Raw genomic sequence first — 22,561 nt, forward strand, 5'->3', positions numbered from 1 at the left:
GGGAAAAAGAGGGAGGAGCATCGGGGCTAGTCGCATTAGGAGGGGTGGAAGATGAGGAAATGTTGGATGGGCAAGGAGGCATGGCTGAGTCCAATAGGAATCCTAACTTAATGAAGTGGTGACTAAAGAGCTCAGCCATGTGCTCCTTGTCCGTAACAACCACATAATCAACATTAAGGAACATGGGCAGCTGTGAGAAGGAGGGTTTCTTCTCCAGGTCTTTAACCGTTTTCCAGAACTTCTTGGGGTTAGACCCACAGAGAGAGAGAACTACTCCTTAAAGTAACTAACTTTGGCCTTCCGGATAGCCTGAGTGCACTTATTTTTCATTTGCCTGAACGAGAGCCAGTTAGCCTGAGTATACGTGTGCCGAGCCTTTCGCCAAATGGAATTCTTGAGGTGGATTAACTTTGCCAGATCACGGTCGAACCAGGGGCTGAACCTGTTTTTAATTCTCATTTTCTTTATGGGGGAGTGTTTGTTTACAATACCACTGAAAATATCAAAAAATAAGGTCCAAGCGTCTTCGACAGAGGGGATCAAGCTGATTCTATACCAATTTACAGAGGCCAGTTCATGAAGGAAGGCTTGCTCATTAAAGTTTTTTAGCAAGCGTGACAAATCAGGACAGGTCGTTTCACTGAGCAGCCATTGCGAACACAGGCTGTTAAACAGTGATCACTAAGATCATTACAGAAAACACCAGATTGATACCTATCAGGACTGTTTGTGAGGCTAACATCAAGGAGAGTAGCCTTTTCTGGGTGTTTGGAGTCATACCTTGTGTGATTGGTAATAATCTGAGTGAGATTTAGGGAGTCCCATTGCTTTAGGACTTGGTCAGGTGGTTTATGCATGTGCCAATTTAGGTCACGTAGCAGGACAAATACAGATTTAGTGTAAGGGGCCAGGAGAGAGCTTAGGGCATTTAGGGTGCTGATTGGGGACGATAACAACCAGCAACAGTCAACAAAGAGCTATTTGAAAGTTTAATGCTTAAAACCAGCAAATCGATTTTCTTGTCACCCATCTACGCACAATACCCCATAATGACAAAGTGAAAAGATGTTTTTAGAAATGTTGGCAAATTTGTTGAAAATGTAATAGATAAATAGACTGTATCTCATTTACATGCGTATTCACACCCCTGAGTCAATACATGTTAGAATCACCCTGGGCAGCTATTACAGCTGTGAGTCATTCTGGGTAAATCTCTAAGAGCTTTGCACACCTGTATTGTACAATATTTGCACATTATTCTTTGAAAAATTCTTCAAGCTCTGTCAAGTTGCTTGTTGATATTTGCCATATTTCTAAAATGCACTCGCTCAGGTGATTTACAGTGTGCAAAAATCAATGATAGGCCTTTTTGATTTCCCCATTTTACAATGTAGCCAACCTAAATCATAGATTATATGTTGTGCAACACTGTGAAGTGTCACATTATTTACCCCATGTTTTCATTTAGCTAACTAAATCTGTTAAATGTAGGCCTATGTTATGGACAGCAATGTTGTATTCCTGGAGTATGGATTATGTGCACATTGAATTTGGCCTATCAATTTGCAAGTGCACTTCTAGACCTGTACCATTTGTAAACTTCTAGAACTCCTCCCCGGCATGCATTGCATGCCCAACATGGATGAACTGACGGTGGAGGTCCGTGGCTCCAACGGAGCATATTATAAGGTAAATCAATTCTTAACATTCATGTAAACTGACCATAATCATGTTTTTATAAAACATGACTCACACATCTGTTCCCCAACTATTGTCAACAAACGTAAGCTAGCTACATACACGAAGCTAGATATGTGTTTTCAACATGTCTGACGTTGGTAGTTAGCTAACTATTACGAAACGTTAGCTAGATACGCTATCTTGATGGCCAAATATTATAGCTATTTGGCCTCTTGTCCTTTTTTGTTGTTGCAACAACGTTTATTCACGTCCTGTTTGTCTTAACTAATATCGTAATCATGTAACGTTTTCTTGAACGAAAACGCTGAGGAATGTTTCTAACTTAATTAACAGCTAGTCAGGCGGGTTGTCTATTGTTAGCATCAACCAGCTAGCTAGATACTAGCTAGTTAACTTGGCTAGCTGAACTAACGGGTTCGATTGCTCTTTTGACTTTGCTCGTCTTGAATCAGAATTGATCTGGGTAACTTTATGACCTGCTAGACTATCTAAAAGTGTATGTGCTAACCATATGTGTTAATCATAAAACAATTTTAAAGTAAAACGTTTGTTAAATTCATATTTTAATCATAGCCAGCTCACTGTTTTCATTTGCTCCTCATTGAAGTCTGAATATGGAAACTTATAGCTAGCTGAAATGTTGTGTATAGAGGGACTTGCCCGTTTAAGAACATACATTTGTTGAAAATGTTTGCACTCGTTGTGGATGTTGTTAGACTATTGCAGGAAGTTGGATATGTGAACAACACATTATCCTGAAGTTATTCAATGAATGCCCAGTCTCAGGCCCACTGATCTATGCCGTGTCAGCTGCTCTGTCCTCAGCTCAGCTGTCGTCAGATTCAGCAGATACTTTAGGCACCAGGTCTATTTTTGTATTCACTGAATCAAAGATCCACATAGTGAAGGGATATCACAGTGCCCTGGTCGAGCTCTTGAATTCTTGAAACTGATTGAGTTCTTGACTAGAATAGACCTAAACATACCCTAGCTAAGCCAACAAGCTACAGTGCTGTGAAAAGTATTTGCCCCCTTTTTGATTTTTGCGTATTTTTATACTGTATGTAATCAGATCTTCAACCAAAACCTAATATTAGATCAAGGGAACCTGAGTTTACAAATAACACAACAAATTGATACAGGGTAGTCTAGTGGTTTAAAGCATTGGGCTAGTAACCGAAAGGTTGCAAGTTCGAATCCTCCAGCTGACAAGGTACAAATCTGTCTTTCTGCCCCTGAACAAGGCAGTTAACCCACTGTTCCTAGGCCGTCATTGAAAATAAGAATTTGTTCTTAACTGACTTGCCTAGTTAAACAAAGGTAAAATAAATGTAATTAACAAAGTTGTGCAACACCCAATTCCCCTGTGTGAAAAAGTAGTTGCCCCCTTACACTCAGTAACTGGTTGTGCCACCTTTAGCTGCAATGATTGCAACCAAATGCTTCCTGTAGTTGTTGATCAGTCTCTCACATCGCTGTAGAGGAATTGTGGCCCACTCTTGCATGCAGAACTGCTTTAACTCTGTGACATTTGTGGGTTTTCAAGCATGAACTGCTTGTTTCAAATCCTGCCACATCTCAATTGGGATTAGGTCTGGACTTTGACTAGGCTATTCCAATTTATTGCTTTTTAGCCAATTTCATGTAGATTTGATTGTGTGTTTTGGATCATTGTGTTGTTGCATGACCCAGCTGCGCTTCTTCTCACAGATGGATGGCCTGACGTTCTCCTGTAAAATTCTGATACAGAGCAGAATTCATGGTTCCTTTTATTAAGGCAAATCATCCAGGTCCTGAGGCAGCAAAGCATCCCCAAACCATCACACTATCACCACAATGCTTGACCTTTGGTATTAGGTTCTTCCTGTGAAATATAGTATTTGATTTTCACCAGGCATAATGGGACCCATCTCATCCCAAAAAATTACTGAAGTTTGCCAAAAAAGCACCTGGATTATCATCAAGACTCCTGGAAGAATGTTCTATGGACAGATGAGTCAAAAGTATACCTTTTTGGATGGCTGTTTTGGTTCTGAAAAGATCTGAAAACATTCAGTATCAAAATATGCAAAAGTAGATCAAATTAGAAAGGGGGCAAATACTTTTTCACGGCACTGTATATATAATCTAGGGCTAGGGGAGCACTTCTGAATTTAAATTACTGCTGTCCTTTCTCTAGGGATTTGTCAAAGATGTCCATGACGATTCACTCGCTATTGCCTTTGAGAACAAGTAAGTGTGGTATTCATCAGTTCTTGTCGGGTTGTAGTTTGTCATATCTATGTTGGAGTGATAGTGGTATTAGTTTGGGCATAACTTTGATACTGATCTAAATGCTTGTTGTTAATAAAGTTGGCAACCAGAGAGACAAGTTCCCTTTAGTGATGTCCGGATGCCACCTCCAGCTGATGGTAAACAGGACATCGGGGAGGGAGAAGAGGTGGAGGTGAGAACTGGCTCTCTATCTTCATAGAAATTTAACAGACACAGTTTCCTTAGGATGTCTTATTTTGAATTATCTCCCCTTGTTTCTCTCTGTACCAGATCTTCTCCCGGGCCAATGAGCAGGAGCCATGTGGCTGGTGGCTTGCCAAAGTGCGCATGATGAAGGGAGATGTGAGTAGTTAACTGTGGTTACAATTTCACTGGTCCCACAATGTAATTTGAGAGTGGTTTCATCAAGGATATGTTTATTTGATGTTTGTCCTCTGGTTTCCTCATCCTGATATGTTATGTTTGTCACTTTCATGCAAGTCAATATGTAACCTGTATTGTGTTTACTATGTAGTTCTATGTGATCGAGTATGCTGCCTGTGATGCCACATACAATGAAATAGTCACATTTGAACGTCTTCGGCCTGTAAATATCAACAAGGCGGTGTCAAAGAGCTCCTTCTTCAAGTGCACAGTCCCAGTTCCTGATGATCTGAAAGCAGCGTATGTACCTTGTTTAAAAGTAGTTTCTGATTGTGATAGACTGGTTTTTTGTTGGATGTTATTTACATGCATTATAATTTAGAATCTGATTATAGTTCCTTCTACTTCAGGTGCGAAAGTGAACAAGCGCATAAAGATTTCAAAAAGGCAGTGGGAGCTTGTCGGATTGTCTACTGTACAGAAACAAGTAGCTTGGTTGTACTGGTAAGTATGTATACATCTTTCTGACACTCTTTCTTCAGTTCCAGCAGATTTGAGTATACCAATGAAATAGGGCTGGGAATTGCCAGGGACCTCACGATATGATATCATGATACTTAGGTGCCGATACGATATGTATTGGGATTCTCACAATTCTATATGCATTTCGATACTGTGATTTTATTGCGATTTGATGCTCCAAACATATTGCTCACTGTACAGTTGAAGTCGGAAGTTTACATACACCTTAGCCAAATACATTTCAACTCAGTTTTTCACAATTCCTGACATTTAATCCTAGTAAGAATTCCCTGTCTTAGGTCAGTTAGGATCACCACTTTATTTTAAGAATGTGAAATGTCAGAATAATAGTGGAGAGAATTAATTATTTCAGCTTTTATTTCTTTCATCACATTCCCAGTGGGTCAGAAGTTTACATACACTCAACTAGTATTTGGTAGCATTGCCTTTAAATTGTTTAATTTGTGTCAAATGTTTCGGGTAACCTTCCACAAGCTTCCCACAATAAGTTGGGTGAATTTTGGCCTATTCCTCCTGACAGAGCTGGTGTAACTGAGTCAGGTGTGGCCTCGTTGCTCGCACATGCTTTTTCAGTTCTGCCAACACATTTTCTATAGGATTGAGGTCAGGGCTTTGTGATGGCCACTCCAATACCTTGACTTTGTTGTCCTTAAGCCATTTTGCCACAACTTTGTATGTATGTTTGGGGTCATTGTCCATTAGGAAGACCCATTTATATATTTTTTATTTCACCTTTATTTAACCAGGTAGGCCAGTTGAGAACAACTTCTCATTTACAACTGCGACCTAGCCAAGATAAAGCCAAGCTGTCGGACAAAAACAACACAGAGTTATACATAAACAAACGTACAGTCAATAACACAAAATAAAATAAAAATCTATGTACAGTGTGTGCAAATGTAGAAGAGTAGGGAGGTAGGCAATAAATAGTCCCTAGAAGCGAAAAATAATTACACTTTAGCATTAATACAGGAGTGATAGATGTGCAGATGATGATGTGCAAGTAGAGATACTGGGGAGAAAGAGGGTAAGTAATAATATGGGGAAGAGATAGTCGGGTGTGCTATTTAGAGATTGGCTGTGTACAGGTACAGTGATCGGTAAGCTGCTCAGACAGCTGATTCTTAAAGTAAGAGAGGGAGATATAAGACTCCAGCTTCAGAGATTTTTGCAATTTGTTCCAGTCATTGGCAGCAGAGAACTGGAAGAAAAGGCGGCCAAAGGGAGTGTTGGCTTTGGGGATGACCAGTGCAATATACCTGCTGGGTTTGGCGACGGATATGTAGTGAGGGCCAGCCAACGAGAGCATACAGGTCGCAGTGGTGGGTAGTATATGTGGCTTTGGTGATAAAACGGATGGCACTGTGATAGACTACATCCATTTTGCTGAGCAGAGTGTTGGGGGCTGTTTTGTAAATGACATCGCCGAAGTCAAGGATCGGTAGGATTGTCAGTTTTACGAGGGTATGTTTGGCGGCATGAGTGAAAGAGGCTTTGTTGCAAAATAGGAAGCCAATTCTAGATTTAATTTTGGATTGGAGATGCTTAATGTGAGTCTGGAAGTAGAGTTTACAGTTGTAACCCTCTCACCAGGCTCGAATTTGACTCTCACGATATTAACTTACGTAGACTATCTCAACAGCATGGTATGTTAGGTGAGAAGGACATCTCCAATAATAATTCATATTGTAAACTGTCTAGGATGATGACAATAGGGTATTAACTTCAGATTAAATGATTATAGGTTTCTGTTATTGTATCAGGATAGGCTATCCCATGCATTAAATTAAATTGAAACAGTAAATGGCAACATATATAAGGTTCAATATGTGTATTACATTTTCATAGCACAAAATAAAAATAAACCCCAATGAGTTGCGCACAACCCATGTCCAAATTACTTAAAGCTTGCTTAATAACCCGTTGGCGCGCGTTGGATCTAAAAAAAAAAAATGGCACCACACATAAAGTCCAGAAAAACCTCACGTTGTGGTTACTCACTACTTGTAGATATTCCTTCAGCGAAGTATGGCAGTTCCTTGCAGGTTTCCTCACAAGATCCACAGCAAGCACCGCTATCAATGCAGACAGTACTCCTTAGCCGTAACCGATATCCCATGGGAACATGAACTCGTTAAGCTTTCCCAAGCAATTCTCTCTCGGTGTTACACGATGCTAGGCTAACCTCAAGGCTGGCAAATACCTCCACGATGAGACGGTAGCTTCAGTCTTTACTAAGTCTTAACAAAATTATAACTCTCTTATAAAATAAAATCGGTATTTCCCTTCATGTCTTAGTAGGTATGGGTTTTTGTTCTAGTTTTGTTGTCTTCTTTTAATTTTCTTCACCAACGGTCCTAATGTAAAAATCCATCCTTTTCTCAACGTCTCTCCCTCTCGTTTTTTCCTTTCCCAGACCTCCCGTTAACCAGGTCAACTCCCATTGGCCACAGCTTAACTTCTTTTGGATCACCTCTTCAACAGCCAGTAAAACTGCAGGGCGCCAAATTCAAATACAGAAATACTCATTATAGAAATTCAGAAAACAAAACATATTTTACATAGGTTTAAAGATGATCTTCTTGTGAATCCAACCACGGTGTCAGATTTTAAAAATGCTTTACGGCAAAAGCATACCTTACAATTATTTGAGAACATAGCCCAGCAGACAAATCATTACAAACAGTAACCAGCCAAGTAGAAGAGTTACACAAGTCAGAAAGAGAGATAAAATTAATCCTTTACCTTTGATGATCTTCATATAATTGCACTCAGAAGACATTCATTTACTCAATAAATGTTCCTTTTGTTCGATAAAGTCTCTTTATATCCAAAAACCTCAGTTTTGTTCACGCGTTTTCTTCAGTAATCCGCAGACAAAAAATCCAAATTGTATCTGTAAGGTTCATAGAAACATGTCAAACGATGTTTATATTCAATCCTCAGGTTGTTTTTAGCCTAAATAATCGATAATATTTCAACCGGACAATAACGTCGTCAATATAAAAGGTAAACATGAAAGGCAGTCTCTCGGTCGTGCGCATGAAAAAGCTCTGTGACACGGCAGGGTCCACTCATTCAGACTGCTCTTACTCCCTAATTTTTCAGAATACAAGCCTGAAACAATTTCTAAAGACTGTTGCCATCTAGTGGAAGGCATAGGAACTGCAATTTGAGTCCTAAGTCAATGGATACTGTAGTGGCTCCAAAACCAAAAAAAATCCTACTTCCTGAATGAATTTTTCTCAGGTTTTCGCCAAATCAGTTCTGTTATACTCACAGACACTATTTTAACAGTTTTGGAAACTTTCGAGTGTTTTCTATCCAAATCTACATCTAATGGGCCCGAGAAGCAGGCAGTTCATCCAAAATTCCGAATGCTCCCCCCTATCCTAGAGAAGTTAATCCAGCCACCGTGTCAGATTTCAAAAAGGCTTTACAGCGAAAGCAAACCATGCGATTATCTGAGGACAGCGCCCCGCATACCAACACATGAAAAACATATTTCAACCAGGCAGGTGCGACACAAAAGTCAGAAATAACTATATAATTCATGCCTTACCTTTGAAGATCTTCGTCTGTTGGCACTCCAAAATGTCCCAGAAACATCACAAATGGTCCTTTTGTTCGATAAATTAATTCTTTATATCCCCAAAATGTCAATTTATTTGGCGCGTTTGATTCAGAAATACACCGGTTCCAACTCGCCTACAAAGTATCTAATAAGTTACCTGTAAACTTGGTCCAAACATTTCAAACAACTTTCCTAATCCAACCTTAGATATCCTAAAACGTAAATAATCGATAAAATTTAAGACGGAATATACTGTGTTCAATAGCGGATAAAAACAATGTGGAGCGAGCTCCAGTTTACGCTTGCCACACAGTCCACTTGGCTTGACACTCACAATGAACAGCCCTACTTCTTCATTTCTCAAAAGAAAAACATCAACCAATTTCTAAAGACTGTTGACATCTAGTGGAAGCCATAGGAACTGCAACCAGGTTCATCATAAATATAGTTTCCCATAGAAAAACAATTGAAAACACAGTGACCTCAACAACAAAAAAATTCTGGATGGTTTGTCCTCGGGGTTTCGCCTGACAAATAAGTTCTGTTATACTCACAGACATAATTTTAACAGTTTTAGAAAACACTAACGTTTTTATCTAAATCTACCAATTATATGCATATCCTAGCTTCTGGGCCTGAGAAACAGGCAGTTTACTTTGGGCACGCTTTTCATCCGGACGTGAAAATACTGCCCCCTATCCCAATGAAGTTAAGCATGTCCCAGTTTAGGTCACCTAACAGTACAAACTCTGAAGATTGATGGAGGGGTGATCAATTCACATATGGTGTCCAGGGCACAACTGGGGACCGAGGGGGGTCTATAACAAGCAGCAACGGTGACATACTTGTTTCTGGAAAGGTGGATTTTTAAAAGTAGAAGCTCGAATTGTTTGGGCACGGACCTTGATAGTATGACAGAACTCTGCAGGCTATCTCTGCAGAAGATTGCAACTCCGCCCCTTTTGGCAGTTCTGTCTTGTCGGAAAATGTTATTGTTAAGGATGGATATTTCTGGAATTTTGGTGGCCTTCCTAAGCCAGGATTCAGACACGGCTAGGACATCCGGGTTGGCGGAGTGTGCTAAAGCAGTGAATAAAACAAACTTAGGGAGGAGGCTTCTAATGTTAACATGCATGAAACCAAGCCTTTTACAGTTACAGAAGTCAACAAATGAGATCGCCTGGGGAATGGGAGTGATTCTGGGGGCTGCAGGGCCTGGGTTAACCTCTACATCACCAGAGGAACAAAGGAGGAGTAGGATAAGAGTACGGCTAAAGGCTAAAAGAACTGGTCATCTAGTGCATTTGGAACAGAGAGTAAAAGGAGCAGGTTTCTGGGCGCAGAAGAATAGATTCAAGGCATGATGTACAGACAAGGGTATGGTAGGATGTGAGTACAGTGGAAGTAAGCCTAGGTATTGAGTGACGATGAGAGGTTTTGTCTCTAGAGGCACCATTTAAGCCAGGTGCGGTCACCGCATGTGGGGGTGGACCATAAGGGCTAGCTAAGGCATATTAAGCAGGCCTGGAGGCTCTACAGTGAAATAAGACGGATTACTAACCAAAACAGCAATAGACAAGGCATATTGACATTAGGGAGAGGCATGTGTAGCCGAGTGATCATAGGGTCCAGTGAGTAGCATTTTCCCCCCTCATGAAGCCATCTATTTTGTGAAGTGCACCAGTCCCTCCTGCAGCAAAGCACCCCCACGCTTCATGGTTGGGATGGTGTTCTTCGGCTTGCAAGCCTCCCCCTTTTTCCTCCAAACATAACGATGGTCATTATGGCCGAACAGTTCTATTTTTGTTTCATCAGACCAGAGTACATTTCTCCAAAAAGTACGATCTTTGTTCCCATGTGCAGTTGCAAACCATAGTCTGTCTTTTTATGGCGGTTTTGGAGCAGTGGCTTCTTCCTTGCTGAGCGATATGTCGATATTGGACTCGTTTTACTGTGGATATAGATACTTTTGTACCTGTTTCCTCCAGCATCTTCACAAGGTCCTTTGCTGTTGTTCTGTGATTGATTTAAACTTTTCGCACCAAAGTATGTTCATCTCTAGGAGACGGAACGCGTCTCCAACCTGAGCGGTATGACGTCTGCGTGGTCCCATGGTGTTTTTACTTGCGTACTATTGTTTGTACAGATGAACGTGGTACCTTCAGGCGTTTGTAAATTGCTCCCAAGGATGAACCAGACTTGTGGAGGTCTACAATTGTTTTTCTGAGGTCTTGGCTGATTTCTTTTGATTTTCCCATGATGTCAATCAAAGAGGCATTGAGTTTGAAGGTAGGCCTTGAAATACATCCACAGGTACACCTCCAATTGACTCAGGCTAATTGACATCATTTATCAGAAGCTTCTAAAGCCATGACATTTTCTGGAATTTTCCAAGCTGTTTAAAGGCACAGTCAACTTAGTGTATGTAAACTTATGACCCACTGGAATTGTGACACAATGAATTTTAAGTGAATGAATCTGTCTGTAAACAATTGTTGGAAAAATTACTTGTCAAAACTATAGTTTGTTAACAAGAAGTTTGTGGAGTGGTTGAAAACGAGTTTTAATGACTCCAACCTAAGTGTATGTAAACTTCCGACTTCAACTGTATGTCTGCTGCAGAGGGATGAGAGAACTAGTTTGGATCAGTTATGGAAATAAGTCCTGAAAACAAATTGGGTCCCTATTTAAAAAGAAGATGGAGAACAAGCTATGAAAGAAAAATACTGGAGTTTTGGTGCAGGCACAGCCAACTAGCGCCAAAATAATATTGTGATATTGTCAAAACGATACAATATATTGTCAAAAATAATATCCCGATATGTAACTATAAAAAAAAAATCCCTTTCAATTAATGTGTTTTGACCATTTATTTACGTTTATATTCTTGTTTCCTTGCAGTCCATAAATGAAGCCACAGTTAAGCGAGTGTCTTTGCTCAGTGACATGCACCTGAGGAGCATTCGTACTAAGCTCATGCTCATGTCCCGAAATGAGGAGGCCACTAAACATCTGGAGGTAAGGGCGATTTTCATTATTGCATCCTGGCATAAAAACACATGAATTCATGCGCATGACAGAATTAAATTGGATAATAGTAAAATGAATGGCATCTGTGAATGCAAGATGTTTCACTCAAAATGATCTCCTCTCAAGAGTACAAAGCAACTGGCGTCTGGTTTCCAAGAGGAGTTTACAGTCAGGGTGGACCTCATGGGCCTTGCCATTGGAAGCCATGGAAGCAACATTCAACAAGCCAGAAAAGTGCCTGGAGTCACTGCTATTGAGCTGGATGAGGGGAGCGGGACGTTCAGAATTTACGGAGAGGTGTGCTAATGCTTTTGCTGCTTCAAGACCTTATGAGTGAACTATAGACATGTACACTACCGTTCAAAAGTTTGGAGTCACTTAGAAATGTCCTTGTTTTTGAAAGAAAAGAAAAAGAAAAATGCCCCTCTAGTTTGAGAAACAGACGCCCCACAAGTCCTCAACTGGCAGCGTCATTAAATAGTACCCGCAAAACACCAGTCTCAACGTCAATAGTGAAGAGGCGACTTTGGGATGCTGGCCTTCTAGGCAAATCCATATCTCAGACTGGCCAATAAAAAGAAAAGATTAAGATGGGCAAAAGAACACAGACACTGGACAGAGGAACTCTGCCTAGAAGGCCAGCATCCCGGAGTCGCCTCTTCACTGTTGATGCTGAGACTGGTGTTTTGCGGGTACTCTTTAATGAAGCTGCCAGTTGAGGACTTGTAAGGCGTCTGTTTCTCAAACTAGATGTAAACTAATGTACTTGTCCTCTTGCTCAGTTGTGCACCGGGCCTCCCACTCCTCTTTCTATTCTGGTTAGAGACCATTTGCACTGTTCTGTGAAGGGAGTAGTACACAGCGTTGTACGAGATCTTCAGTTTCTTGGCAATTTCTCGCACGGAATAGCCTTCATTTCTTAGAGCAAGAATAGACTGACGAGTTTCAGAAGAAAGTTCTTTGTTTCTGGCCATTTTGAGTCTGTAATCGAACCCACAAATGCTGATGATCCAGATACCTAACTAGTCTAAATTGGGCCAGTTTATTGCTTCTTTAATCAGGAACACATTTTTCAGCTGCGCTAACATAATTGCAAAAGGGTTTTCTAATGATCAATTATCCTTTTTAAAATGATCAACTTGGATTAGCTAACACCATGTGCCATTGGAACACAGGCGTGATGGTGGCTGATAATGGGCCTCTGTACGCCTATGTAGATATTTCAGTAAAAAATCAGCCGTTTCCAGCTACAATATTAATTTACAACATTGTCTACACTGTATTTCTGATCAATTTGGTGTTTTTTTAATGTACAAAAAAATTAGCTTTTCTTTCAAAAACAAGGACATTTCTAAGTAGAGGTCGACCGATTATGATTTTTCAATGCCGATACCGATTATTGGAGGACAAAAAAAGCCGATACCGATTAACTTCTACTTAGTACTCATCCCGGATCCGGGAGCACCCTCATCAGTAAAAAAGCTGACTAGCATAGCCTAGCATAGCGCCACAAGTAAATACTAGCATCTAAATATCATGAAATCACAAGTCCAAGACACCAGATGAAAGATACACATCTTGTGAATCCAGCCATCATTTCTGATTTTTAAAATGTTTTACAGGGAAGACACTATGTATTTCTATTAGCTAACCACGATAGCAAAAGACCCAACCGCATATTTTCAAAAATTTTACTGCATAGGTAGCTATCACAAATTCGACCAAATAAAGAGAAATAGTCACTAACCAAGAAACAACTTCATCAGATGACAGTCTGATAACATATTTATTGTATAGCATATGTTTTGTTCGAAAAATGTGCATATTTCAGGTATAAATCATAGTTTTACATTGCAGCCACCATCACAGATCTCACCAAAGCAGCTAGAATAACTACAGAGAGCAACGTGAATTACCTAAATACTCATCATAAAACATTTATGAAAAATACACAGTGTACAGCAAACGAAAGACAAACATCTTGTGAATCCAGCCACTATTTCAGATTTTTTAAGTGTTTTACAGCGAAAACACAATATAGCATTATATTAGCTTACCACAATAGCCAAACACACAACCCATTTATCAGCAGCAAAAGTTAGCGATCGCAGAAAACCAGCAAAAGATATATAATTTTTCACTAACCTGGACAAACTTCATCAGATGACAGTCCTATAACATCATATTACACAATATATATATGGTTTGTTCGAAAATGTGCATATTTAGCGGCACAAATCGTGGTTATACAATGAGAATAGTAGCCAAACTGCAAACAAAATGTCGGGAGAAATCTTGGGAGAGGCACCTAATCTAATCAATAACTAATCATAAACTTGACTAAAAAATACAGGTTGGACAGCAAATGAAAGATACATTAGTTCTTAATGCAACCACTGTGTTAGATTTTTAAAATTAACGTTACTACGACATACAGCGTGCGTTAAAGCGAGACCGCACCGAAATTAATGGCGGAATAATAGTTTAACTTTTTGGACAGAAATTACGAATTAACATCATAAATAGTTCTTACTATTTGATGAGCTTCCATCAGAATCTTGTACAAGTTGTCATTTGTCCAGAATAATCGTTGCTCGGTTGTAGAAGGTCGTCTTCAACTGTGGAATTAGCAGCAAACGTTAGCCATGTGGTGCAGACATGTCCAACTCAGCATAACGCAGAACAAAGAAAATCGCAATATACTGATATAAACTGATATAACTCGGTTTAAAATAACTACATTATGATGTTTTTAACACGTATATCGAATAAAATCAGAGCCGGATATATCTAGCGCCTATAACAACAGCTTTTCAGGACACAATCCTGAGGTCTGTCTCGCGTCATGACGAACGTAGAAAAGACTGCACCCCCGGTTCCAAGAGCTCTTATACGGCCTCAGATCTACCTAGACACCCCATTCCAATTCTCACTGCTTACTGACATCTAGGGGAAGGCGTATGCAGTGCATGTAGACCCATAGATTACATGCAAATTAATAAACTGACCCTGGAACAGAGCCCCCGATTTCAGATTTCTCACTTCCTGACAGGAAGTTTGCTGCAAAATGAGTTCTGTTTTACTCACAGATATAATTCAAACAGTTTTAGAAACTAGAGAGTGTTTTCTATCCAATAGTAATAATAATATGCATATTGTACGAGCAAGAATTGAGTACGAGGCAGTTTAATTTGGGAACGAATTTTTACAAAGTCGAAATGGCGCCCCCCTATTGAGAAAAGGTTAATCGGCCGATTTATAAAAAAAATAATAATAATATATATATCATACACACATTTTTGTAATAATGACAATTGCAACAATACTGAATGAACAATGAACACTTATTTTAACTTAATATAATACATAAATACACACACACAGCTCTGAAGTGACAATGATACTGAAGAGTCTGCTTAGGAGACAAATACTCTCAACTGTTTGAATAAAAATAGAGTTTAAGTTACCTGTGATGAATGTTGAAAACAAAAACTTTAATTTCTATATGCAGGAAATCCTTTTTTAATGGGCATGGTAAGAATTGACAACCAATGTGCGAGTCATAATTCCCATGACACCTTCTAGCAAAATCTGAAAAGCGGTTCCTTCATTTATTCCATAGGATATTTTTAGATTCGCTTAAAATAAGGTCTGTGTTTCGTGTAGGCTTACATCACCGTGCCAATTTTATAACTGTGTAGATATCCATAGGACAAGGCAACTCTGATCAATATTGGCTAATTATAAGCGAAGATACATTTTTTTGTAGAGTGGATTTATGAAAATATGTTGACAAACGTTACCTTATCCTAGTGAGATTTACACGGGTATCAAAACGTCGAGGCGGTTTAAGCCTGCACGAAACACAGACCTTATTTGAAATAGATCAAGACATTCTCTATGGAAGACATGAACGGTAAAATAACGAAGGAACCCCTTTCAAGTTCAGCCGCAAGTTATTACAGGAATTATAACGCGTCGACTATTTCTCTCTAAACCATATACCTTTGACTAATCCGGAAACTATCACCTCGAAAACAAAACGTTTATTCCGTTACGTATTTTATCTAACGGGTGGCATCCATGAGTCTAAATATTCCTGTTACATTGCACAACCTTCAATGTTGTCATAATTATGTAAAATTCTGGCAAATTAGTTCGCAAAGAGCCAGGCGGCCCAAACTGTTGCATATACACTGACTCTGCGTGCAATGAACGCAAGAGAAATGACACAATTTCACCTGGTTAATATTGCCTGCTAACCTGGATTTCTTTTAGCTAAATATGCAGGTTTAAAAATATATACTTGTGTATTGATTTTAAGAAAGGCATTGATGTTTATGGTTAAGTACACATTGGAGCAATGACAGTCATTGATTGATTGTTTTTTATAAGATAAGTTTAATGCTAGCTAGCAACTTACCTTAGCTTACTGCATTCGCTAACAGGCAGGCTCCTCGTGGAGTGCAATGTAATCAGGTGTTAGAGCATTGGACTAGTTAACTGTAAGGTTGCAAGATTGAATCCCCCGAGCTGACAAGGTTAAAAATCTGTCGTTCTGCCCCTGAACGAGGCAGAACGTTCCTAGGCTGTCATTGAAAATAAGAATGTGTTCTTAACTGACTTGCCTAGTTAAATAAAGATTAAATAAAGGTGTAAAAAAATATATATATATATATATAATAATAAAAATATTTAAAAATATATATAAAAAAATATATATATATATAAATAAATAAAAATCGGCGCCCAAAAATACCGATTAACGTGTATCATGTGTGTGAACTATAGACGTGTATGATGTGTGTGAATTATGGACGTGTATGATGTGTGTGAACTATGGACGTGTATGATGTGTGTGAACTATGGACGTGTATCATGTGTGTGAACTATAGACGTGTATCATGTGTGAACTATAGACGTATAGACTATGGACGTGTGTGCGCGTGAACTACGGGCGCGCGTGAACTACGGGCGCGCGTGAACTACGGGCGCGTGTGCGCGTGAACTATAGATGTGTATTTACCACCAGGACCTTTTTAAAAAAACAACCTTTTGCATTCTTCAAGAATGAGGAGGCAGTTAAGAAGGCAAGGAATTATCTGGAGTTTCTTGAAGATTCTGTTCAGATCCCCAGGACCTTGGTCGGTATGTATGGAGATGGATTTGATCATTATAAAATTCAAGACATCTGTGATGGTGTGTTCTTTGTGGCAGTTCACACAAGTTCTTTGTGGCTTTTTCAGGCAAGGTAATTGGCAAGAATGGGAAAGTCATTCAGGAGATCGTTGACAAGTCTGGAGTGGTGAGAGTTAGGATTGAAGGGGACAAGGATGGCACACAGCCACGTCAAGAAGTAAGCCCTTAGTTTTGTGCTACTTTCTAGCTCACTTAGTAGACGAAGAGATCAATATTGTCATAGAAACACTCTTCACCCATAATAACATAATTTATTTGTGATGCGCTGACACAGGGAATGGTCCCGTTTACATTTGTCGGCACTAAGGAGAATATTGGGAATGTCCAGGTACTTCTGGAGTACCACATTGCCTACCTGAACGTAAGCAGTGATCTACAGTAACAAATTCCTAATGGTTTGAGTCAGAGCTGTAGGAAGAGTTTTTTTCGTGACATGTTTGCCTGTCGTCGACTGCAGGAAGTCGAGCAGCTGCGTATGGAGAGACTGCAGATAGACGAGCAGCTGAGGCAGATTGGGATGGGCCACAGGCCTTCATCTGGCCGCCCAGCAGACAAGGGCTACACCACAGACGACAGTGTGGCTGCTACCGCCGTGCACACCAGCCGCTCCTACACCGGCAGAGGCCGCGGACGCAGGGGCCCCAACTACACCTCCGGCTATGGTGAGTGTCATGTTTACAATGATACTGAAGACATTTTGTAGATTCTCCCATTACAAGCCAGTCTTCCACACCTATCAGGTGGTCAATCGAAAGTTAAGACAGTCTAGAGAGGGGAATATTGATATTGGGATATAATGCTATAGCTCAACAGAATGTGATAGAAAAGTCATCAGCCATGTGGTATTAAAAAGCTATGTTTGACTTTCAGGCACAAACTCTGAGCAATCCAATGCCTCTGAGACTGACTCTGAGCGGAAGGATGAGCTGAGTGACTGGTCCCTGGCGGGAGAAGAACCGGAGAGGGGGACTCGACCACAGAGAGACAGCAGGAGGAGAGCTGGTCCAGGGAGGGGTAGAGGGCCTAGGGGCCGTGGAGCAGGGAGAGGAGCCCCCAACACCGGTACAGCTGCAGACACAATTGATGGGTCATACACATGCTGATGACATCAGACAAATAATTTGTTATCCCTTGTTTATCATGAATGATCACATGAAGGTTTGAATTGTTCCTCAAACTATAGGTATTAAATATTAAGCCATTTTGCTTACTCTGTAGCTCTGAAGGATCCTTATGGCAACCCATACAGTGTGCTTGACAACACAGAGACAGACCAGACGGCCGACACTGATGCAAGCGACTCCAACCTCAACACAAACCGTCGCCGCCGCTCCCGCCGCCGCCGGACTGATGAGGACACAACAGTGATTGATGGCATGAGTGAATCGGATAACACTTCCCTCAGTGAGAATGGCCTTGGTAAGTCCCTTTCGTAAAATAAACAAGCCCTGGGAGCCAATGGGATTCAACAACAAACACTCTCATAAGCATTAGAAAATACAATAATTTCATGTTACAGAAGATGGGAGGCAATTACCTCCGTGACAGACCAAAAAAAGGATAGAATCACAAATTGACACCAATCCCAAGTCTATCCTTATGCAATACTCTCACTGAGGGCTCTGCACAAATTCTCCCCCACATAGATGACTCAAAAGATAAACCACAACGGCGTAACCGTAGCAGCAGACGCAGTGTCCGCCCACCAGAGGAAAGGCAACCAGGTAACCGATGGTGAACGGCCTGTTTGTTTACCAAAGCCAGCATGACTGAGTGTGCTTAACACTTTCCCTCGCTAGCAGTAAAGTGATTCATCCAGTAACCATCGACTTGCTCTGGGAAGCCTCTTCAATTTCTCTATCTGGAGCTGAGGGAGAAACTTAGGAAAGGCATGCCATCAAGAAGACCCATTTGTTTTTAATGTTACCACTCCAATTCACTAACATGTCAGCTACTGGTTGACAACCGTTTGAAGGTTGTGAAAATTCATTGAGTTTTCCTTGCTGTAATACTAGTTGCCTGTATTTCCCACTTGCACTCCTAAGACTACCTTTTTAGTTATTTTTAACTGCATTCAGTCTGTTTTTTTGTTTTTATTTAATTAGCTATGATGACATCCGATTTAAGTTCTAGTTCAATAAATTAACAATGTAAAAGTGGTTCTAACATTCTTTGTTTTGCAGTTACTGTGGCAGATTACATATCCCGTGCTGAATCACAAAGCAGACAGACTAACCAAAAGGAACTGAAAAATAACAAAAAAGAACTGGTGAGTGGAAAACAATGCTACAAATCAGACTTCAGGGCCTGTATGTATCAAGCGTCTCAGAATAGGAGTGCGGATCTAGGATCAGACCCCCCCGGTTCTTACTTGGGGCTCCCGAGTGGCGCCTCTTCTCAGTGCTATAGACGTCATTACAGACCCTGGTTCGATTCCAGGCTGTATCACAACCGACTAACTGGGAGTCCCATAGGGCAGCGCACAATTGGCCCAGTGTCGTTAGGGTTTGACATCATGAATTTGTTCTTAACTGACTTGCCTGGTTAAATAAAATAAATTACTCATTGTGATTTAAAAGGTTAAACTGATCCTAAATCAGCACTACTACTATGAGATACTTGTTACATACAGGTCGGTCCCAGGCCAGAGAAAGAACCATGGTAATGTACGGAACCCTGCCAATGAGTTCAGAGACCAGGCTGGTTTTCAATTCCCAGAATTGTATCAACACAGGAATGTGAAGTGTATGTCTTTGGTCAAGCTTCTGTAACTGTTTCTACCTGTGTGTCTTGTAGGGGCAGGTTGAGTGTATCGCGGAGCACAGCCTATCTGCAGAAGCAAATACAAGCAACGGCCCCAGCAATGGAAGAGGTGACGAACCAGGCAGGGCTTCCACAGAACGGGTTGCCAAAGTCGCTTACCAAGGGAATGGTGACCAGCAGCCTGTCCTGAACGGGGTTTCCTAATCCACTCAAACTCATTAATTGTAATACATTTTTACAATAGTTATTGTACAAGCTTGCCAAAGATAGTCATGGACTTCCAGATTCTCTACTGCACTTTTCAGTTCCCTCAACATGGAACACAGAGAGATTTAGCACTGAACCGAGACATAAGAGTATGTTTCAAGTACATGATCTGATGTTGTGCCTTGAGAATAGATTCAACATAGTTAGTTGCCTGGCTGTAGTAAATGTTTTGTCAGTGATGGCAAAGATAGGAAGAATCCAGTTATCCTAATATTTGTTGAGAGTTAGCTGCTTTTTGTTACATTTTAATATGCAACCACTTCTTCATATGAGGAAATGCAGTCTGGAAGAGAAAGTTTTGCACTGAATTGTAATTTATTTTCCATAAGAATAACATTAGTCTGGAAACTGGTCTGTTAATGTTCTTGTCAATTTTTTTTTTTAATCCTGAATGACACTCCACATAGTAGTGAACCTGTATGCTGGAATGCACCCACCAGAGGCTGGAATGATGGTGGCAGTAACTGGTCTCATGAAGGAGCTTTATTTGGTTTATTAAGTGTACAGTATTTAAAAAGCTGTTATTCCTAACACTGGCTGAAGACCGTATTTTCATGCAGGTGACAATTTGGACTACTGAAAGACGTTGGTTTGGTAAACTACAATTCTGTTTTTTTATGCTCATTCTGGTTTGATGTGCAATATGTTTTGTATGCCGGTAGTTCTTAAATAAAACCCGATCTTCCATTTAGATCCAAAACCACCTTTGTCCTGAGAACATGAGTAATGTAGAGAGGAAGACTGAGTTTGATCTCTTACATTATTTATTTGGGCACAATAAGAAAAACCAAGTGCAATGTGATTATTTGATCTATTTCTTTAGTTGTCCATCAAGTAAATCCTTTGCTTCATTTATTTTAGCAGCAAGATATGGTGATCCACCTGCAATAGAACAAAATGTGCATTTTTAGAGTACAGTGTGATCCAATTAATTTTTACAAGCTCAATGGCTCTAAATAAAAGCAAATATTTATTTGGAAAGAAATGTCATGACCACACATTGTACTAGTTCCTCAAACCTCTATCGGGGTGATTAAGAATCATCAGTTTTCTGTGGGCTTCTCTGATCTTGGTCTTGTTAGCTGTGGGACTGGGGACAACAATATGATACATTAGTGCAATAAAGTCAAGCATTTGCTTATCACACAGTGAAATGTACAGTACCTGACTCCTAGAACGAGCGACGCCTCTCTCTTGTTCATTTTAGGATCAAATCCACCTCTGTAGTATCCACCACCAAAAGCCTGCAACAATTGTATCACAGATGCAGTGGTGTAAGTAGTTTTTGTTGGCTCTTATTTTTGACAACATTCCTAAAGAACTGTAGTTTTTACTCCATATAAAAGTACTCGTTACATTTTGAATGCTTAGCAGGACAGGAAAATGGTCCAATTCACAAACTTATCAAGAGAACCACCCTGGTCATCCATTCTGCCAGATCAGAGGCAGACTCACTAAACACAAATGCTTCATTTGTAAATTGTTGGAGATTGGCTATCTGTAAATTTAAAAAAAGAAAATGGTCCCATATGGTTTGCTTATTAAGGAATTTGAAATGATTTAGTTTTACTTTTGATACTTAAGTACATTTCAAAACCTAATGTTTTATTAGGTGACTTTTACTTGAGTCATTTAAGTTATCTTTACTTTTACTAAATTATGACAATTAGGTACTTGTTCCACCACAGCACCAATGTGAGTTCAGTCAGACTAATGCCATTCATTGTGTCTTGTAGAGGCCAACACGTGTGAAAGCCCATACAATCTTACCGATTTGGGAAAACTCTGCATAGCTTGCTTCATTTGGGGTTCCATGTGTTTCATGGCCTGCATGGCATAGCGACCTGAATCAAGGAGGATCTGCATTTCAGTGTCACAAATTCCATCAAATCGTTTCTTCAACTCTGCATATTCTGTACCTTATAATGATAAACTGACCTACAAATCCAGCTGCTGCTAGGGTGAGCCCCAATGCCACCATGGAACTGGCCTGTGAATCGATTATGGATGTTCATTAGTAGAGGAAGATATCTCAACCTTTTCATATAAAGCCTACAAGACATGTTTATAATCAAAGTCAGCTAGTGCAGTGGTCACATCTCAGATATGTGTTCAAATCCTGTGTGATCTGTAGGTCATGTACCTTACTGGTTTCCACATGATGGCGCTGCAGCAGTCATGCTGCTATTTGTTTCTAGCTGTAACGTTAACAATTTATGCTTCAGAGGTCTAGGGTGGGTAATGTTAGCTAGCCACCAACTGTATGGCTGTTAGTCGTAGCTACACACACTCTATCAGCTTGCTCACTTTCACTAGTATGCTGCTACAGCTAGCTACAGTTGCTAGTTAGCTAACTGGCTGGCTAGCCAGCTTTACTAACGAAATGCTAACACTTCTGCTCTTGTCTAAACACTTAAATGCAGTAAGCTATCCTTTCACGGTAGCATCGATATAATAAATTCTAACTCACCATGTTTTATTGCTAAGATCCGCCTCTATCAAAGACTTGCAACATAACTTTTTGTACACTTGTCTACGATGAACAAAGTCACAGATGACCCCTCATGTTTTGATCCGTGACTTCTCTGTTGTATATTTCTGGCCTGACAGAAATTAAAGGCACATGTCGTAACGACTAAAGTCAATTGCTCAGCACTGTCGCAAAATGTAAGGGTCCCAATTCTATAGAAATGTATGCCTAGTCCCTAGGTACTTTTTGCCTAGTAATTTAGTGTCCTATAAAATATGTTGCCTATCTGGTCCAGCATCTCTGGACCTGAAAATGCTCATGCATTAATAAAAGAGAATTGTGCAAATACAGTGTTTTTCAGAACACATTATTAAGGT

At 40.1% G+C, this 22,561-nt stretch overlaps 2 protein-coding genes across 5 annotated transcripts; one reads left to right on the forward strand and one right to left on the reverse strand.

The window, feature by feature from the left end:
- Positions 1-1,590: 1,590 nt before the first annotated feature.
- fxr1 (fragile X mental retardation, autosomal homolog 1) lies at positions 1,591-20,417 on the forward strand. Of its 3 annotated transcripts, none has more exons than XM_039002509.1 (17): positions 1,591-1,689; positions 3,881-3,933; positions 4,054-4,147; positions 4,246-4,317; positions 4,490-4,638; positions 4,749-4,842; positions 11,357-11,473; positions 11,612-11,782; positions 16,555-16,633; positions 16,732-16,841; positions 16,953-17,045; positions 17,142-17,346; positions 17,555-17,746; positions 17,903-18,103; positions 18,331-18,408; positions 18,868-18,953; positions 19,481-20,417. In XM_039002509.1, exons 1-17 carry the CDS (start codon positions 1,621-1,623, stop codon positions 19,649-19,651), a joined length of 2,034 nt encoding a protein of 677 aa, XP_038858437.1. In that variant the 5' UTR covers positions 1,591-1,620; the 3' UTR covers positions 19,652-20,417. The 3 variants fall into 3 exon arrangements, with proteins under 3 accessions (XP_038858437.1, XP_038858438.1, XP_038858439.1); XM_039002510.1 differs by having other exon boundaries at positions 16,959-17,045; XM_039002511.1 differs by lacking the exon at positions 18,331-18,408 and having other exon boundaries at positions 16,959-17,045.
- A 43-nt stretch (positions 20,418-20,460) lies between these two features.
- dnajc19 (DnaJ (Hsp40) homolog, subfamily C, member 19) lies at positions 20,461-22,326 on the reverse strand. 2 transcript variants are annotated; one of them, XM_039002513.1, is made up of 6 exons: positions 22,185-22,326; positions 21,657-21,704; positions 21,485-21,558; positions 20,879-20,958; positions 20,734-20,804; positions 20,461-20,596 (listed from the first exon to the last, which is right to left on the reverse strand). In XM_039002513.1, the coding sequence occupies exons 3-6, from the start codon at positions 21,545-21,547 to the stop codon at positions 20,526-20,528; spliced, it is 285 nt and encodes a 94-aa protein (XP_038858441.1). In that variant the 5' UTR covers positions 21,548-21,558; positions 21,657-21,704; positions 22,185-22,326; the 3' UTR covers positions 20,461-20,525. The 2 variants fall into 2 exon arrangements, with proteins under 2 accessions (XP_038858441.1, XP_038858440.1); XM_039002512.1 differs by having other exon boundaries at positions 21,653-21,704.
- Positions 22,327-22,561: the final 235 nt, after the last annotated feature.

This window comes from Salvelinus namaycush, chromosome 10 (genome assembly GCF_016432855.1).
Source record: "Salvelinus namaycush isolate Seneca chromosome 10, SaNama_1.0, whole genome shotgun sequence".
NCBI classification, from domain to species: domain Eukaryota; kingdom Metazoa; phylum Chordata; class Actinopteri; order Salmoniformes; family Salmonidae; genus Salvelinus; species Salvelinus namaycush.

Coding starts and splice junctions, on each gene's coding strand:
- dnajc19 (XM_039002512.1), bottom strand. Junction 21,559..21,652: donor AGCAGCAGCTGGATTTGTAG/GTCAGTTTATCA, acceptor TCCTTGATTCAG/GTCGCTATGCCATGCAGGCC. Junction 20,959..21,484: donor TGCAGAGTTTTCCCAAATCG/GTAAGATTGTAT, acceptor CAATTGTTGCAG/GCTTTTGGTGGTGGATACTA.
- fxr1 (XM_039002509.1), top strand. CDS start 1,621: ATGCATTGCATGCCCAACATGGATGAACTGACGGTGGAGGTCCGTGGC. Junction 4,148..4,245: donor GGGAGGGAGAAGAGGTGGAG/GTGAGAACTGGC, acceptor TCTCTGTACCAG/ATCTTCTCCCGGGCCAATGA. Junction 11,783..16,554: donor CGTTCAGAATTTACGGAGAG/GTGTGCTAATGC, acceptor GCATTCTTCAAG/AATGAGGAGGCAGTTAAGAA.